Source organism: Lithobates pipiens, unplaced genomic scaffold, assembly GCF_037356315.1.
Source record: "Lithobates pipiens isolate NorthernLeopardFrog02 unplaced genomic scaffold, aLitPip1_a1.2 Scaffold_19, whole genome shotgun sequence".
Classification (NCBI taxonomy): domain Eukaryota; kingdom Metazoa; phylum Chordata; class Amphibia; order Anura; family Ranidae; genus Lithobates; species Lithobates pipiens.
In genome coordinates, this window is record NW_027507764.1 from 92434664 (window position 1) to 92455323 (window position 20660).

Consider the following 20660-nt stretch of genomic DNA (forward strand, 5'->3'; position numbering starts at 1 on the left):
CCACTTGAAATAGCCTTTTGTGGTTTCCCTAAGCCACGCTGACAACTGAGGGAGTCATTTTGAGGGGTTTTTTGATGCACTGAAGCAGTATGCTGTCCACAGACAGCTTTACTGTCACTGGGAAGTTTTAAAGCCTTTTGGCAATAGTTGTATTATGCAGCACACTTTAATTCACTTTAAGATCTCTCATCTTTTTTAAAGTGTCATTAACCACTTCAATACTGGGCACTTATACACCTTCCTGCCCAGACCAATTTTGAGCTTTCAGTGCTGTCACATTTTGAATGACAATTGCGCGGTCATGCTACACTGTACCCAAACTAAATTTTTATCATTTTGTTCCCACAAATAGAGCTTTCTTTTGGTGGTATTTGATCGCCTCTGGGATTTTTATTTTCTGCTAAACAAATAACAAAAATCTTGAAAAAAAAACATGTATATTTTTGTTTCAGTTACAAAACTTTGTAAATAAGTAAGTTTTCTCCTTCACTGATGGGCACTGATGGGGCTGCAGTGACGGGCACTGATAAGGTGGCACCAATGAAGTGGCACTGATAGGTGGCACTGATATGCGACACATATAGACACTGATAGGTGGCACAAATAGGCACTGATAGATGGCACAGATTGGCACGGATGGGCGGCATGGATAGGCGGCACGGATGGGCATGGATAGACCCTTCTGGTGCTAGAGAGTCAGCTGTGGGTCTAGTTAAAGGGGACACCAACTGAAAGAGCTTTATCCATCTAATCTTCTACTAAAATGGACTCTGCTCCTGTCACTCCAAGAAAGCTGAAGTTCACTGTTTGCTACAAGCACACAAATCTCCAAAAATAAGAAGAAAAAAAACACCCCTAGACTGAGTATTGAAGAAATTCATGAATGAGCCTGTGTGCACGCCTGCAGGGCAAAGCTTGTGGGAAAGACCTGGACAGTATTCCTGCAGCTCCTATGTTAGTAGTGCGCCACACATATATCTGTGTGTAAGTACATATGTAACTTTTTTTTGGGGTGCAGAGCTAAACTCTACAGGCTCTGCAGGCTTTAGGTTATGGAGGTATAAATAGATTATCTTATTTTCAGTATATGTTGGCTTTTAACGCTGGGTTCTTATGTTCTCAGATGCAACGAGGGTCGTATTGGAAAAGAGTGCGAATGCAGCACACAGCAAGTCAGCAGTGAAGACATGGATGCTCAGTGTAGAAAGGAAAACAGCTCAGAGATTTGCAGCAACAATGGAGACTGTATCTGTGGCCAGTGTGTGTGTAAGAAGAGGGAAAATCCCAATGAGGTCTATTCTGGAAAATACTGTGACTGTGACAATTTCAAGTGTGACCGATTCAATGGATTGATTTGTGGAGGTGATTTCTACACTAACCCTAGGAAAAACAACCCTAGATGCTCAAAGTGCGATTAAACCGAAAATTAAAAGTCTAAAAGTGTATTTTACTGCAGCTTACCTAACCTTAAAAGTGGTACTGAAATGTTTTTCTTTTATTTTTTTCCCTTTTTTTTTCTTTATTTTCACTTGGTAATGTGACACGTAATTTACTCCTGTTTCGGGGTGTCTCCCCTCTGGTTGGAGGAGCAATAGAGATGGCACAGCAGCATTGTCAATCTGGAGAGTGTTAGATGTGTTAGATGCACTCAGGGCCGCTGATAAGGCAGTACAGCCAGTTCTCCTTTACTGGGCCCAGGCCTCATCAGTTCAAAAGAGAGGCCCAGGCACCTGCCAAACAGGAGGGCCAGAAGTACTGCCTTATTGATGACATTTGTGAATAATGTGCAGTGTTTCCGGCTTCTACTTTTCTTTTCTTTCTCCAGCTGCACTGCAGGGGGATCTGCGCCCCTTCTCCTTGCTGTCTGGGACCCCTGTGTGTCCCTTTCCCCCTGCAGTGCTGCAGTTTTCACTCCTCTTCTCTTCCTCTGCTGCTGCTGAGGGCACACAGGTGGGTGATTTCAGGATGGCTCACCATCCTGAATGAACACACCACCCTGAATGAAGAGTGGTGGTGCAGATATTGTCTCTGTGCTGCAATTCACTTGAATGGGTCTTGTTCGATGGGGGTATTATTTCTGCCATGACTGCAAAGCATAGCATTGTGGGCATTGCATTTTATCAAAACTGTAATTTTATTTTATTTTTGGAGGAGGTGGGCTCTGTTAGGTAGCCTGTATGGGGCCCTGTGATTTCTATCTGCAGCCCTTAATGCACTAGTAGATATGGAAGAACCTGAATAAAAAAATAAAAGTCAAAGTCCAGTTAACACTTTATTAAGCATTTTATTAAGCAGTTGCAGCAAACGTTTTTTTTCTACTGGGGATAGCCTTTAAACTTCAGGTTGTACTGCCACATACAGGAGGATTGGACACTTGCAACCAAAAAATTGGAGGCTCCAGGATAACCCATCCTACTACCAGGATGTCCCTGCTTTTAGCTGGTGTCCCAGGAGGATGTGTAACTTTTCTTTAGGTCCACTGTGCTAGACTATGCTGCTTTTGCCAGCACTTTTTTTATGTTAAATCAAAATTCTTCTCTGGACTGGTGGTATTGCAGGGATAGCCTCCAAGTGTACAGTATATTTAAATAGTGTCACACAGTAATTATTTACATATTTTGACAAATAACCACAATAATAACACACTCAACTGTACAGTGATACTCCCATAGATAGACCCTGGGAAAACATCTTCTTGGGGACCCCAAGAAGACTGGGGTGGTGAGGGGGCCCATCAATAGACAGAAACTCCTAGGGGTCCTACAACTCCTGGGATCAGTAGTAGTGCTGGGGGGGAGGGGGGGGGGGGTGATCAGTGGCAATGCTGATTTTTTTTACCGACTACCAATATAAAGAGAAGTTTCAACACTGGCTACCAATGTAATAGAGGTTTATACTGACCACTAATGTAATAGAAGTATTCACAGTAACTGCCAAAGTAAGGAGGGGGACCTTCACACTGGCCACTAGTTTGAATAAAAGGATTGTACACCAAGCCCCAATGTAATGAGAGGATTTACAGTGACCACCAATGTAAAAGGGATTTCCACTGACCACTAATGTAATAGGGGCATTCACAGTAACCACCAATATAAGGAGGGATTTACACTGACCACGAATGTAAGGGAGATCTTCACATTGGCCACTAGTGTGAATGAAAGGATTTTACACCAAATCCCAACGTAATGAGAAGATTTACATTGACCACCAATGTAACTGAGAAATTTAGCCTGCATTCACATTTGTGTGTTTCGGGAACGCATGCAAAATCGCTTTCCTGACACCACAGAAACGTGCTGCCCTTTAGCAGATACACAGCAGTGCAATTAATTATTGATGACACCCTCACTCATCTGCTGACATGTTCTGTGCAACCGTGTAATTTTGAAAAAGCGTTAGGGACTTTCTTCCGCATTTCTAGAGCATAGAGTAGCCCATTAAAATAATTGGGCTGCCCTACACGCAACCTACATCTTTATCCACCCTGTCAGTACACCTTTGCATCCTAAAACCCCTGCAAACCTCTGTACACAACACCTCCCCCATCCTCACCACTCCAACCCTCCACCCCTCTAACTCTACCTGCCTCCTCTACTCATTTTTGCACCCACCTTCCTTATCTCTATAAATTCCCTCCTTGCTCACCTGTGCACCCAAACTGCAATTCTTTCTCTGCCTACCTCTGCACAACCCACAATACCCTTCCCCCTATACATTTGCTTACCTTTACAGAACAGGCTGATGTTAGGCTGAATGACCACAGTTGCAGGCAGGACTTTCAAGCATGCCCCTTTATCAACCCAGTGGGCAGCATTCTGTATAGGTGATGGTGGCTATGACCTCAGTGAGGCATGATATACATATTCATATGTACATATACATATGAATGCTGCCTCTATTTACATATGAATGGCCCAATCCATGTCTATTTACATATGAATGAAGCCACTATTTACATATCGATGCTGGTTATTTACATGTAAACACAGGGTCTGCAGGTAAGTCATCTGTACACAACAATAGGGCAGAGCTGGGCAGCATTAGTAGCAGCACTTCACACTGAGATATCGGGACACAGCACAGGACTAAAACTTCAAGGGGAGGGAATTTACTCCTGGATAGTTGGCAAGTATGAGGTAGCTGCTTTGGGCCCCACAACAATGACAGGGCCCAGAGCAGCTGTCCCTTTTGCCCTGCCCTAACGACAGTCCTGGCATTGGTTGCACTGGCTTTTTTTTGGTTAATTGAATAGCCTGGAAGTGACTTTCCAGCACTGCATTCCGCTTGGGGAGCTTTTGAGACTTTGTTCTGCTAAAAGTCAGCTGTGAAACATATTCCAGGTTCAGAGTCACTGACATTGCCTCAACGCTTTCCTGTGCCTTATGACTCGATGAGTGGTCTGGCTAGGCTTAGCACTGGGACCCACCTCAATTTTTATGAACACCTTTATTCCCCATTTGTTTTTGCTGATGGGGGGGGTTAACACTGGAAATGAACACTAATGTAATTTGCTGGGTGAAAGTTTGTACGATCTGTGTTCCTGTGTTTGATCTGTTCTTGCTTCTCCCCCTACAATGACATTGGTCCCTTCTGGCCAACCAACCTTCACCTGCTACTAGCTGTCCGGGTTTGTGGCTTCGTGAGCACCTGAGGTCTTGCCTGTTACATTGAGCCTATACATTGTCTTATTGCCATATGTTTGCAACATATCTGATTCTAGACATGTGGGGTGGCAGGGGTCTGAGCAGTCTCATCCTGCTTAACTTTGAGCAATTTGGCTGTCTCTGCAGTGTAGGACCATCCATTTGGGGGGGGGGGGGGGGTATTTGGTTATCCGATCCAGACGACATAAATTATCAGTGAGGTACCAGATGATTTGCAAGAGAGATAGACTGGATCCTGTCCTGAATAGAATTTCACATTCCAGCCTTATCAGCCATGTACAATTGGACCTGAGGCAGTGGTCACCACACAGAACCTGTGTCACAGCTGGTGAATGCCTGGTGTGGACCTCCTAGCCTCCATATTCAACAACATACTGGTAAAGATTTGTTTCCAATTACAGGAATCCTCTAGCAGAAGCAGTAGATGCTCTGGTGGCTCTTTCAAATCAGTACACCTTAATTTATGACTTTGCTATCCTGAAACCCTTTTCCAAAATTGAGATGGGGAGATTCCAGTGGTCTTCATTGCTCCATACTAGCCCAGTCTGATGTGGTAGGCTTACTTGTAAGACATCTGGCACGTGCTCCACGATTACTGCCAGATCAACAGGATCTTCTGTTACAAACACTGATTTGCCATCCTGCTTCATGGCTGCTGGCTTTACCGACATGGCTGTGGTATAGCCCAGGTTCTTAAGGATGGGGACATCCCTAGGTCTGTGATTTCTGTGATGCTAAAACCTAGGAAGTCTAATTCCTTCAAGCTCTATTGTTACACATAGAGGGAGTACTTCAGGTGGTGTGAGTTGAGTCTCTGAACTTCCACCCTAGGTGTTTATCAGTGGTATGATTCCTCTCCATCCCACAGCTTGGTCTGTACCAGTTTTTGGCTCTCAGCATGATCAACGTTCAGGTTTCTGCCCTTTCTAGTCTGTTTAAAAAACTGTTGGCCTCTCACTCTTTGATTAAGACAGGGGCTTACAGGGTGTCTGTCGTGTAGCTCACCTGTCTGTTTCTCCTGTGACTCTGTGGGATCTGAATCTGGTTCAGATCACCTGAGCTTCAGAAATCGCAGATGTTAATCCATTAGACATTGCTCTTTGCACTCTCACCCACAAGGTGTTGTTTCTTATAGCCATCGCCTCTGTATTGCAAGTGTATAAGTTGGCAGCCTTATGCTGCAAGGAACACTTTCTGGTTTTACAGGTTTAGGTTTAGGCACTTTGGAAAATGGAATTCTCCTGAACAAGCAGTAACAGCCATGTGTAACTGCTGACATGGAAAGTTGTTTTCGAATTACAAAGTGGCGATTATGATAGTTATGTGCATCAGTTTACAAATTGGATTATTTATTTAATATATCTTTTATTACAGGAAATGGAGTCTGCAAATGCAGAGTTTGTGAGTGTTTCCTCAATTTTTCTGGTAGTGCTTGTGATTGCTCAGAAGATATCTCAACGTGCATTGCATCTAATGGTCAGCTATGTAATGGAAGAGGAACATGTGAATGTGGAAGATGTAAATGTGCAGACCCCAAATTCCATGGACAGACGTGTGAGATGTGCCAGACCTGTCTTGGTGTTTGTGCAGAACAAAAGTATGTATTATGGAAGAACACATTTCTCGTTCACAGGAAGCGTAAAAATAAATTTTAGTTCAGCTAAACCATTGTTGTACTACATAGATCTTGTAAATAACACCATGTGCAGAACTAAATCTTTTTAGTGGCAACTTCTCAACTTGCCTGCAATCACCTAGTTCTCTGTAGCTTTCCCCTTCACTATTGACTATAAGGACACCACAGTACTGTAGCTGTAACTGTGTAGCTATGCAGCTTCTGATGTCAGAACTTGGTTGTGACTATGCGGTTTCTGATGTCACCACCAAGTTGTTATGTCCCCTATAGATACATTTTGATACATATAGATACATATAGATACATGATGTTCCATTTAAAGTGGGGAGCCTAGGCTTTAGAAATATACATTCTCTCCTCTACTGTAAGTCAGACATAACAGATAGACAGAGGAGGGCAAGGGTTACGGGTTGTCGGATGTAAACTCAGGGCTCAAGTCTTGTGGTAACACATGGGAACGGAGTTCCTGTACTTTTTCCACAACAGGAACTCAGTTCCCGTTAGCAGCCACGTCCTGCAAGACTTTGAAGTATGCGAGCTGTGTGGCAGGTGCTACACCAGCAGCCGCCGACACAGCTCCCAATAAAAAGTGCCACACACCAGGGGGGACCATGCTCACAGGACATGCAGGGAGAGAGGTGAGCTGAGGGAGGAACATCAGTTTTGGGTGGTAAGCTGAGCACAATACCTGGCAAAGTTTAATGCCAGGAGGGAAGTTTATCTGCAAATATGTGAAGAGTTGGAATAGCAGTGAGTGTGTGTTGGAGCCCTGCAGAGTTTGCAGCCCCCCAAGCTAACATACATCTCCTAATCAGGAACACATCACTATCTCCCTAAGCAGATAATTTGCAGTTCATTTATGACCTTTGCGTTTAACCCTGTGTTATCCAAACTCTGTTCAATGAAAAGTGTAAACTCATCACATAAACACTCTATATACAAAATAACATTCACCAATAAAGATCAGAACATGATGTTCACATTTGCATGGAAGCACAATTGAAGGAATGATGATTATTCAGAGAATTACCGTATTTATGTTTTATGAGGATTGTTTTTTTTTTAATTATTATTATGTACTAACAGTTAAGCTTCATACACACAATATGAAAATTGGATGAAAAATACTACTTTTGAAGTGTTCGTGCATATGAACATATCATTTTTTTTTGGTGGGGGAGTGGATCTTGCGTGGGAGTTCCCACACTTTCTTCCCCAGGACTTGTCCCCTGTGTAAACTCAACGTTCGATTTTCGTTTCATTAGTACAGTTTTTGTACCAAAACAAATTGTAAGAGCAAAATTATGTATGCTCAGAAACGAAAGGATACATTCAAAACGATTCAACACATTATGTCACTTCTGGTGTTGTATTCTAGCATATGAAAATGTTCATATTGTGAGTAACCTCTTCACTTTCGACATGAGACTAGCATGCCACAAAAATGGACATTTGTTCATCTGAAAATCTAAGCGCGTGTATGAGGCTTAAAACCATCCACGCTTCAACTCTGATTCTAAAGCCTTGTACACGCGGTTCGATCGTCGTACGACTGAGTGCCTGATTTATGTCAAAAGCACGTGTACAGAATTTTGTCTAGCATACTAACTATCCGCAAATTTTCATTTAACAAACACGAATGTAGTGACGTAATACGAGAGTATAAAGAGGAAGTTAGTTTCTCGAGCGCCACCCTTAGGGCCCCTTCTGCTAATTTTGTGGTAGTAGAAGTTTGGTGAGTGTTGATTCGCGATTTTCAGATCATTCTTGATCTTCAAATGACAGTTTGGGAGTAGGTAGTTACATTTAAAAAAATACAATATAAAATTAACAAGGGGCACCAATATAGTTGTATCTTTGATCTTAAAAACTCAGGGATGATGGTGTTGTGGTAACTTTCCCCCAAAAAATCAAACAACAACCATAATATTAATATTATTTATATCACTACAAAACAAATACCTTTTAAAACACGTTTGGCATATATACATCAGTATCACCAGCAAACAGCTTCATTATTATCCCATTAAAGAAGATGAGAATGTGCGCTGCATTGTGACATTTCATCAATTGCCACGTCACAAATGTTAATTCTAGATTATGACCGGTAGTTTACAAGACCAAACTCTTCCGGGTCGTTCCTTGATTCCGATCATACGTGTTTGTACTTTTGACTTTTGTGTGACAATTTCTGTACTGACCATCCGAAAATTGGACGTTGAGCTGTCGTTTGTCAATAATGTACTAGTCTGCTAACTTAGCTTTTTTCTGCCGAAAAATTGGATGTCGAAAGGAGCATACTAACGGTAAAGCCCTGTAAACACGATAGGATTTTCCGACAACAAAACCGTGGATTTTTTTCCGAAGGATGTTGGCTCAAACTTGTCTTGCATACACACGGTCACACAAATATTGTCGGAAATTCCGAACGTCAAGAACTCAGCGACGTACAACACATACGACGAGTCGAGAAAAATCAATTTTAATAGCCAGTGCGGCTCTTCTGCTTGATTCCGAGTATGCGTGGACTTTTGTGTGTCGGAATTGTGTACACACACTCGGAATTTCCGACAACAATTTTTGTTGTTGGAAAATTTGAAAACCTGCTCTCAAACATTTTTAGTGGAAATTCCGACAACAAATGTTCTATGGAGCATACACACAATTGGACTTTCCGACAACAAGCTTACATCCAACATTTGTTGTCGAAAAATCCTATCGTGTGTATAGGGCATAGGAATTTTGGACGACAGCCCGTTGAATGACAATTCCCTTCGCATTGCGTGTACGGGTCTTTAGTGCACACCATAGGATCACAAACAAATACTAGTGTTTTATTCATTAGCATATCTTCCTTTTTTTTCTTTTCATTAATTATTTTAGCATAGCTTGTCTATTGAACAGTGCTTTTTGCTATTGCTTGTTTTTTGTTTCTTTTTTACCCAGGGAATGTGTTCAGTGCAGAGTGTTTCATAAAGGAGAGAAACAAGAAGGGTGTGATACCCAGTGTGCACATTTCAACCTTACTATGGTGGACAGCCGTGATGAGTTACCTCAGCCAGGACAGCTAGATACTCTCACACGCTGCAAAGAGAAGGATGTAGATGATTGTTGGTTCTACTATACCTACACTGTAAATTCTAATTCTCAGGTTCATGTGCATGTTGTGAAAGACCCAGGTAATGTAGGCTTAGCAGAGATATTTTTGTTTCCCAGCATTCCCATATAAAGTGATCAGCTAATGAGAATACATCTACTGATTTCCTGTTCTAGAGTGTCCCAGTGGCCCTGAAATACTTCCCATCGTTGCTGGCGTGGTGGCTGGAATTGTACTTATTGGATTGGCATTGTTGCTTATATGGAAGCTTCTTATAATGATTCATGACAAAAGAGAGTGTGCCAAATTTGAAAAGGAGAAAATGAAAGCCAAATGGGATGCTGTAAGTATTCCATGCCATGAGGGAGGGAAGTGGGGGTTGCTAATGTACTGCAGTGTCTGATATTACATGTCGGCAGTTTTCCTGTTAAATATTCTTTCTGGTAACACTGTAATGGTTTAGCAAAGGCAATGTTGAGCCTTCTTAGTGTAATGACTCCAGTGTGATGGGGCAATCTGTTCCCATTTTCTATCATTATTATAGTGTGTGTTTTTCTAAGTTGGGAGCACTGCGGGAATATGTATGGAACTATACTGTGTGTATTTTTCTTGTGAGCACATTGGGGAGGTCTATGGAATTATATTAAAAAATCAACAGGATCTAAACTCAATATCTCTACTCTTGATCCTACCTCTGCACCATAACATACAGTATAAAATTCATAACATTAAAAGACTTAATAAGAGTCCAGCTGGCACTTTAAAAAAATTAAAATAATCACAATTTAACCAGAAAGCAGTAATAGGTATAGTAGGTAAACAGTGGCGATCTAGAATGAAGCATATCATTTATACAATGAAGGAGCACCCAGTGAATAGGTGAGCGATAGCATTAAATAAAATCCAAAATCAACATGTCCACAGCTAGATATGTCAAATGAATAAAGTCTGTGATGGGTCACTGATATTGGGAATAAAGCCTTCACATTAAACCATGTGCAATTCATGTCACCAGATCCCCATAGGATATACACACACCAATGTTAGTTGCCTTTCATTCTCATGTTCGGCTAACACGCATGATCTGGTGAGACACAGAGATGCGGTGCTGAGATGCCGTGTCTGCCATGACCATGATATGCGGTTTACATCTCTAAATGCGAGTAATGTCCTAAATAAATGTGAGTTTGATGTTTGTAGGTTTTTTTATGGTTTATCAATAAATCTTACCAAACAGGATTGCAGAGTTGTGTCATCTCTAATCTCTGAAGATCAACATTGGAGTATTCTTAACCTTGAGGGGCACATTGCCTGTTAGCTGAACATGAGAATGTGAGGCAATTAAAGTTGGTGAGTGCATATCCTATGGGGAGCTGGTGACACGAATTGCAGACAAAAGTATCATCTTCACCCCTGGATATCATCATCCACCTTGCGCGGTTTGTGCTGTCCCCTGACCCACACCCATAACAATATCACTGACTCTGGTTTTCTGGCATCATTTGAACTACAGTTTCCGCCAGAACTACCCCCATCTGACTCGATGGTGTAATGTGGAGGCTTTATTCCCAATATCAGTGACCCATCACAGACTTTATTCATTTGACATATCTAGTTGTGTGGAAATGTTAATTTTGGACTTTATTTAATGCTATCACTCACCTGTTCATTGGGTGCTCCTTCATTGTATATATGATATGCTTCATTCTATAGCGCCACTATTTACCTACTATACCTATTACTGCTTTATGGTAAATCTGTGATTATTATGGAATTATATTGTTTTTACAGTTTACTTGTGAGTACACTGGAGAGGTACATGTAGCTGTGGTGTGAGCCGTTTTCTGGTAAGTACGCTGGGGATATGTATAGGGCTCTGATGTGTACGATTTTCTGCTGTGTACACTGAGGATGTGTATGAAATTATCCTGTGTGTGATTTTCTGGTGAGCACATTGTGGATGTGTATGGAGATCTGGTGTGTACTTTTCTAGTGAGTACACTGGGGATGTGTATGTAGACCACCACGTCCACCTTTGCCTGTGAACACATTTGTTGCTGGCCCACTTACAGTGCCAAGGGAACGTCTGCCTCTCCTTGTTGTTCTCTCAGACATTATTGGGATGGAGGGGGCAGTGCTTACAAGCAAATGTAAAGAAGAAGTTGAAATCTGCACTTTAATCAATCTAAAGAGGTGTTTGGTGCACTTTAATTTGAGTACTCAAGCTACACAGACATACTCCACAGATACACTATAATATACTGCAATGTAATGCGCCAAACGTACAGTGACACACAGAACTATATGGCGTTAAACTGGCAGTAACGCAGGCAAAATGATATGACATTAAACTGGCAGTAACGCATCCAAAATTATATGGCGTTAAACTGGCAATAATGCACACAAAACGATATGGGGATAAACTGGCAGTAACGCACGCAAAACTATATGGCGTTAAAATGGTAGTAACGTACACAGAAGTAAATGGTGTTAAACTGGCAGTAACTCACAAAACGATATGGCATTAAACTGGCAGTAACTCACAAAACGATATGGCATTAAGCTGGCAGTAATACACACAGAACCGTATGGCATTAAACTGGCAGTAACACATACAGAACTATATGGCATTAAACTGGCAGTACGCACACAGAACTATATGGCATTAAACTGGCAGTAACGCACAAAACTATATGGCATTAAACTGGCTGTAGCGCACGCAAAACAATATGGCATTAAACTGGCAGGAATGCACACAAAACAATATGGCGTTAAACTGGCAGTAATGCACACAAAACTATTTTGTGTTAAACTGGCAGTAACGCACACAGAAGTAAATGGCGTTAAACTGGCAGTAATGCACAAAACTATATGGCGTTAAACTGGCAGTAACGCACACAAAATGATATGGCATTAAACGGTCAGCAACGCACGCAAAACTATATGATGTTAAACTGGCAGTAACGCACACAGAAGTAAATGGTGTTAAACTGGCAGTAACGCACACAGAAGTAAATGGCGTTAAACTGGCAGCAATGCACAAAACTACATGGCGTTAAACTGGCAATAATGCACACAAAATGATATGGCATTAAACTGGCAGTAACGCACGCAAAACTATATGGCATTATACTAGCAGTAACACACACAGAAGTAAATGGCGTTAAACTGGCAGTAATGCGCAAAACTATATGGCGCTAAACTGGCAGTAATGCACACAAAACTATATGGCGTTAAACTGGCAGTAACGCACACAGAACTATATGGCATTAAACTGGCAGTAATGCACACAGAAGTAAATGGCGTTAAACTAGCAGTAACGTAATCAAATAGACATGTTCAACTACACTGACGCTATCTGAACTGTCCCTACCCTAGCTATACACTAATGTCAAGATTACTGACACAGTCTCACTACACTACACTGAAACTATATGAGCTGTCCCTACTCCACACTAATGTATGTATGAATGACACAGTCTCATTACACTACAGTGAAACTATCTGAGCTGTCCCTACTCTAGCTGCACACTATGCAAAGCTGAATGATGTTCCTCCTCACTACACTCACACTATCCCTAGACTAACACTAAACTAATATTCTACACTGACAATTGAAGCAAAATAGCACACTAACTAACTGATAGCACTGAACAGAGCGCTGTTCTCTCTCTCCACACGAAAATCACACTGAAAATGGCTTTCATTGAAAGAATACTTTTATACTGTTTGGTGGGAATGAGCCATGATTGGATAAAGTCATGATGACAGTGTCCAATCATTTCTCTGACAGTGCTCTGTGCCCTGATTAGTTGAAGGTTTCACTGCTTCAGCCAATCAGGGCTTGCAATAAACTGTTCAGCACCACAATGCATTGTGGTCGGTTCAGGGGCCCAAACAAACGGTTAAAGTACTCGTTTGTTCGGTTGGTCGTCGAACGTCAAAACTTCTAAAGTTCGGCCCGAACTTATACTCGGGCCGAATCGTTTGCCCATTCCTAATCCTGAAGGGCCATATAACACCAGCAGATTTGTAACAGCTACAACCCTCTTTATTGTTCTCTGTCGATTTTTTAGCTGGCTCAAGAGTTGCTTCTTTGTGTAGCTACAATACTGTTGTATGCTGCTATGAAAATTGCTGGTACGCTATGATCACTAGAGACTGCATTAGATAATGTGCATCTACTGAAGCTGGCTATTCTGTGGGTAACTATATCTCTATGGCAGGATTCATTGACTGCCATTCGATATTTCTTAGTAATAAAAAGGCTAATGCCCTGTACACACGGTCGGACTTTCCGACGGAAAATGTGCGATCGGATCTTGTTGTCGGAAAATCCGATCGTGTGTGGGCTCCATTGGCTTTTTTCGCTCGTGTGTTGAGAATTCCAACGCACAAAGTGCCACACATGCTCAGAAAAAATTTGGAGACAAAAGCTATTGGCTACTGGCCTCTACGTAGTCCCGTCGTACATTTTGTACGTCACCTCGTTCCGAACGATCAGATTTTCCAACAACTTTGTGCGACCATGTGTATGCAAGACAAGTTTTGGCCAAAAACCGTCAGAAAAAATCTGATGGATTTTGTGTTTGGAATGTCCGACTGTGTGTATGGCGCATAAGAGCCAGCCATACAGCCTACAAGCCATGAAAGAAACACTATAACTCACTGCTTCATACGGGCATTAATACACTTCAGGCTGAAGGCCCAATTTATACCTTTACTCATACACCTATTGAAGGATCATATCCCCTGCCCAGCCAGTGGCAAGGTTTGTTCCTACCTGCCCTGACAATGGACTCTAGCGTTTTGAGCAAGTAATGTTGAACATGTCCTAAACTCCACCAGCCCTCTCACATCTTCACTGTAATCCTTGATTCACGTTATAAGCTCTGTATCTTTAGTTGATTCTACCTCTTGGAAACACAGGAGGGCCACCATATTTCTGATCTGTAAGGCCTTGCATATTGTGACTCCAGGCTGTTTCTCTAGGCGAACTCTGTACAACAGCAGGCTCCAAGATGGAGACCAAGCCACTAGGTGTATTACATGAAGTACACCTGTTCCATCACCACTAGGGCTCCCGTTACCCGCTTCCACTGCCAGCTGGGCACTACTCCTTTCATACACCTTCACTACACATTCATAAGGGTTGTCTGTGATGTTTGCTTATTTAACCACAAGGGTCAACTTGGTCAACTTGTAATTGTCTCTTTCTAGGGTTACATGGCTTCACTCCAGTTTTTACATTTTTTTCACCATTGTTGCACCTTGGTTTCACAATCAGGTGACCTTTTCCCCAGTAAGCGACTTAAACATTTCTCTTTGTAACAAAAGGTTTTCTACTCAAACAGACTTGTAAAGTAAAAATAACTAAATAAACATGTATTCAAAACATAAAGTAGGCAGCTGCCTACATGCTACAAAGTGGCTTATGTGTATGCCAGTTGGTGGTTATACCAACCAGGACCCTCCCAAAACTGCACTTTTGGTGGAATTGTCCATTGATAAACATGACATAGTAAAAAAGAAGTCCTGTAGGTTATCGCTAACCTGTAAGTGCTGAAAACTAGAGGAGATCCCAATCTGTATTTCCTCCCAGGACATTTGTGTTGAGCTTCTGTACTTGTCAGTTTGTTCCTGTACATGGGATTGGCAGTATAAATATTATAAGTATTTCTTTCCACAAAGCTGTCCTGTTAGACTTCTGTCAGACTATATGTGTGAATGTTTTTTCTGTGGATTCCTTTCTCCGGTGAAAATCCTATTTACAAGAGTCCTATTAATAATTACAAGAACCCAAACTATGGAAGCAAAGCCGCTCTCTGATTCTCAGTGCTGCCAGGGGTTCTTTGGAAATGTATCTTTTCCATTAACATGTATTTTGTTCATTTTCTTTTTAACTGTTACTGCAACTGCTTAAGGACCCTTGGTAGCATTATAGCTGAGATAGTTGAACTCCAGGAATATGCTGGTTTAGGAAGGGGGTTAAATCCAACAAGGCGTATGCCACCTTGTGGCTTTATCATTATTTACTATTTAAATTTTTACTTAGCACTGTGAGTGCAGCTAACGCTATACATTCAGACAGGAAAGATACACTCTGCCCACCCCACCCCTCAGCTGTCCATTCACAGGATAATTGTATTTTGTGAATAGGTTTACATAATACACATCCTTCTGTTACTGGACAAGAGGAGAGGCAGGCAGACCAGCTGGAAACATCTCTGTAGTTGGTACATTGGAGACCTGAAGGTCCAGTGTCAGTGCATCAGAAGTACAGCGATAGTATACACCTTGTTGGACTTAAAGTGTTGCTAAACCCACAACAGTAAAATCAGTCTGTATATGCAGTAAAGCTTGCTTGTTATTCTCACTGTGGAACCTAAGCAGTTAATCCTCTCCATGCCCATGGTGTATAAAGGTCATTTGAGCCTTCTCTGTTCCTCCCCTTCTTCCACAGTCCTCAATCCATCCCCTGTTAGAACAGAGCCATTGGGACAAGCAGCACATGCTCAGTTTGGTGTGTATTGCTAGTAAGTTTTTTTTTTCCTTGGGAGGGTGCATGTGATCAGCACAGGGTCAATTAGCGCTGTCTAAACAGATGGCTAGGGGTCCTGCAGCCTCAAAGCAGAATGAAAACTCCTCCTACAAGCTTTAACCAGACAATGATAGAAGACACAAGACTGCTCTAACTGCTGCTGAGAAAAGGTATTTTGCAGTTTTTATCTACTAAAGTAATTGCATTTCCATGTTCTGTGTACTATGGGAGACCAGATATAGTGAATGCAGGGTCCCTTTGTTTAGTAACACTTTAATCCTTTATAAACCAGCAGACTTAAAAAAAAAAAAAAAGTACTGCAATTCCTCGAGTTCAGCTTAAAACACTTGTAGCAAACTGGACCTCAGCCTTCCCGGACCCGGACCTTGTCCACAAAATTCTGCTTGGACTTCGTAAGGTACTGCACCTAACCCCTAATGAAACCTGGAGGGAAACCCAGCTTAAGATTGCCCACAGGGCCTATATCCCTTTCCTCTCTCCCAAATCTAATCAAGACGGTGCATCTTGCCCCCACTGCCATCAACCGAAACCACCCCTCTCACACTGCCTATGGTCTTGACCGACTATTTCCACCTTCTGGGACCAGGTCTTGGCTTTTATTTTTGATGTCACACTACTGAAACTACCTAAGGAACCTCTGCTCCTAATCTTCGGTTATTGGGACCCCCTACTGCTGCCATGGTCTGCTCCTTCAGGAACTACCCCTCCCAAAGGGACCCACTCATCTCGTGCTTCAATGGACTGGGTTCTGCTATGCCTTCTTCTGGCCCGACGTCTTATACTCCGGCATTGGCTATCTCCACTTGGCCCTCCAGTCAAACAACTCCACAAGGATCTTCTCTCCCTTCTGTACAAAGAAAGGCTTCTGACAGACTTCTCCCACGTCAAACAAAAATCGGCTTTGCTCCCCAGGTGGCAATTGTTTATCTCATCAACTATGCCACCATCCGATCAACATGCATTGGAACAATTTTTTTTTACTTACAACAGGTCGTTCACCCTCTGATATTACTATATGACCTCCTTCATAGGCTCGCTTGTTTCAAAGCCCTTCTCCAGGATTCTTCTCTATGGACACTACAAATGAACCTTTTACAATGTAATTTTTTTATATACTTCCTTAATCCACTACCTCTCTCCCTCCTCCTCTCCCTCCCTTCCCCTTCCTTTTTCCTTCCTCCGCTCCCTCCCTTTACTTTCTTTAATTAGCTTCTAGACCTTGCTTGATAAGTTATAGTTAGGCCTTAGATCTCTTGGAGCCGGTATATAGCTCCTGCTCAGGTTAGGGTTCAAAACAGTCACTGATCTATCCAACCTGGTCTGTATTACACTTGATTATCAAGGTTCTTGCTGTTATTGGACGTCTTTTGTATCTCACGGTATCTTCAGGAACTGCTTTGGATTTGTATCTTTTCCTTTTTATATGTGCCTTTGTATGAGCCTTTGTATTTTCTATTCCCCAATAAAAATTATTTGAAAAAAAAAAACAACACACTTGTAATGCCACATACACACGACCGGACTTTCTGGCAGACTAGGTCCGACGGAATCAGTCCGTTAGACAATCCGATCATGTGTGGGCTAATTCATATGTATTTTCACATACAAAAACTGATGGACCTGAAATAGAACATGTTTCAAATCTGTCCGATGGACTCAATCCCTATCGGGAAAACCGTTCGTCTGTATGCTGGTCCGACTGACCAAATATGACGTAAGGGCAGCTATTGGCTACTGGCTATTGAACTTCCCTTTTCAGTCCCGTCGTATGTCATCATGTTCAAAACTAACAGACTTTTGAATGGACTTAGTCTGCTCGTGTGTGGCCAAGTCCGTTCGTTTGGAAGGTCCGTCGGAACTCCGCCGAATGTCCGTGGGGAAGACCGTGGTACTTAGTCTGCCATAAAGTCCGGTCGTGTGTACGTGGCATAGAACATTCAAGAACTGTTTTACATAACAAGAAATACATTGCACCTTATAGTAATGAATTTACAGCTCTGCTTTTTGTTTAGGTCCCTTTTGCAGTCACAGTGTGGTGATGCACTCTGTGTAGTTTTGTGTTTGGCTTCCTTTTAACTCATAAATGTCTGTTTTTGTGATTTTGTTAGTTGGGAATGGTTTAATTATATCTGCTTACCTACATATTTACTGTTTTATTGATATAGTTTGCATATTATACTAAGGCCTTATATTAAAGCTTGCCTCGTTCATTTTCTTTCCAGGGTGAAAACCCCATCTACAAGAGTGCAGTGACAACAGTGGTGAATCCTGAATATGAGGGAAAATGAATGTGATGATTTTTGTGTATGGTCAGCCAGGCTATATACAAAGTAGCATCTTGATCGGATCAGATGGCGGCATGTGTCCGCTGACATCTGCCACTCCATAGAGGAGACTGCAAGGTCCGATCAGGCCTGCCTGAAAAACTTAATTTTTATTGTTTCACTTTAAGCATCTTTAAAATCACTGCTCCTTTAAAAATGTATCTTTTTTTAAAAGTTTTTTTTGCATTGATGGAAAGCAAAAGGAGGACAAATAAGCGCCAGGCCAATCCTTTAAAAGCCCCATACACACTATCAGTTTTTCCTTCAGATTTACCAAAACCATATAATATGAGGTCAAACCTTAGGAGTTTCAATTTGTATACAATCAGGCAGGCCCTTGCACTACATGATTTTGGTAAACCTGAAGGAAAAAATCAGCAGAAAATCTGATAGTGTGTATGGGGCAAAACAGCTTAGGAATGTATTCAGTATAAAAGTATAAAACAAAACTAAAAACTTGCGTGAAGAATGTTGGAGCACTTGCAGAGTGCTAAAGTGGGTGGGAGTTTCCACGTGCAGTGTCACAGGAGCACAGGAGGACCACCGGGAAGTCTCAGTTGAGAGATCCACGAGTGCCGCGTGTTAGCCGCAGCTGGAGCCTCGGTAAGCCTCATGGAGACGTCGGCTATGTGTCTCTAGGTGTGAGTGGTCCAGGGCTGTCAAACTGGGGAGCTGCCCACACGCTGTCTGGCCAATCAGAACGCGATTCAAAGGCACAGCCTCGCCTTCTTCATCAGCTGAGCTGCAGTTAACACACAACGCTCGTGGATCCCTCAATAGACTTCCCGGTGGTCCTCCTGTGCTCCTGTGACACTGCACGTGGAAGCTCAGACCCACTTTAGCACTCTTCAAGTGCACCAACATTCTTCATGCATGTTTTTAGTGTTGTTTTATACTCATATACTGAATAAATTCCTAAGCTGTTTAAAGGATTTTGTTCACAGTGATCGGGTTTCCCAGCCTGTGCTTGAAGCACCCTCACTCCCTTTACAGCCTCCATTTAGAGACTTTTTTAGAGACTAATTTTTAGAGACTAATTTTTAGGGGTTTATCCCCCAGAACTTTCAATATACTCACCATTCATATGGTTGCACCTTCATGTATCAGCATGCAGATGCATGCCTTTTCATTAAAATGTTAAACTTTATTTTTTTTTCATCAGATGGTTTAGCGCTGAACATTATACCATTATTGTGTATGTGTTTCCTCCTTATTTTTTGCATTGATACATGTCTCCCAGGGCAGTGCCCAGACCCCCATACCCTTTTTATGCCCAATAACTTGCATTTTCATATAAGCATTCAAAATGGGCACTTTTGATTTTTCACGATCGGGTCCCATAGACTTCAAATGGGTTTGATGTTCCAGTCCAACTTTTGCTAAGTTTTGGGAGTTCTGGTTCTTATATGGTCCTATGCCATTGTTGGCCGCCTTGTGAAGATGCCAGTTGCCTGGCTGTCATGCTCGGCCTCTAGACTAAATGTCTGCTGCCTCACTGAAGGTGAACAAGCATTCAGCAAGGAACGTTAATGTATGTCCATAGCATCTAAAATTTTAAAGCTCCTTTACAAAGTTTGTAAGGTATAAACTGCAAAGATGTTTAAGCAAACAAATATTTGTGTAATATGAAATGTTTAGTCCAATTGCCATGTGAATGGCATTGAAATCACTTGGCCCATAAAAACCAGTTAAAAGATTATCTGGGTCAGGGTAAACTTTTCTTATTTTCTAAACTACAAAAGATGCTATTTGGAAATTCCCTTATCCAAAAAAAAAAAAAAAAGAAACGCAAATTATGTTGAATGCTGAATATGAATGTTGCTGCTAGACTAATACACCTCACAAACCGATCCGTGACTGCTGCTCCTCTCTGCCAATCCCTTCACTGGCTTCCCCTACCCCACCGTATAAAATTCTAAATTCTAACCACAACATACAAGGCCATCCACAACATTGCCCCCAGCTACGTCACCAACCTCATCTGCAGATATCGCCCAAATCGCCCCCTCCGCTCCTCCCAGGACCTCCTGCTCCCTTGTTAGCTCCTCTCATGTTTGTCTTCAGGACTTCTCCGAAGCCTCTCCCATTCTCCGGAATTTCCTTCCCCCTGCATATCTGATCAGCCCCTAACCTGTCCACCTTTAGGAGATCCCTGAAATCTCACTTATTCAGGGAAGCCTATCCCACACCCACCTAACAACCCCATGAAATCATTCCCCGCATCTATTACCTTTTGCACCACTACCCCCTTAGAATGTAAGCTCTACGAGCAGGGTCCTCCTGTACCTTCTGTATTGATCTGTACTGTAATTGTCTTGTCCCCCTTCTACATTGTAAAGCGCTGCATAAATTGGTGGCGCTATATAAATAGTTTAAT

At 42.1% G+C, this 20660-nt stretch overlaps 1 protein-coding gene across 1 annotated transcript in view; it reads left to right on the plus strand.

The window, feature by feature from the left end:
• The window catches only part of LOC143996173 (integrin beta-1-A-like), an 82298-nt gene extending 63576 nt beyond the window's left edge, over positions 1-18722 (plus strand). The window contains exons 12-16 of the mRNA XM_077491084.1: positions 1124-1362; positions 6039-6261; positions 9247-9479; positions 9574-9740; positions 18182-18722. Of these exons, the coding sequence (XP_077347210.1) occupies positions 1124-1362; positions 6039-6261; positions 9247-9479; positions 9574-9740; positions 18182-18247 (928 nt within the window). The 3' untranslated portion in view covers positions 18248-18722. The remainder of the gene's footprint in view (positions 1-1123; positions 1363-6038; positions 6262-9246; positions 9480-9573; positions 9741-18181) is intronic.
• The last annotated feature ends 1938 nt before the right edge of the window (positions 18723-20660 follow it).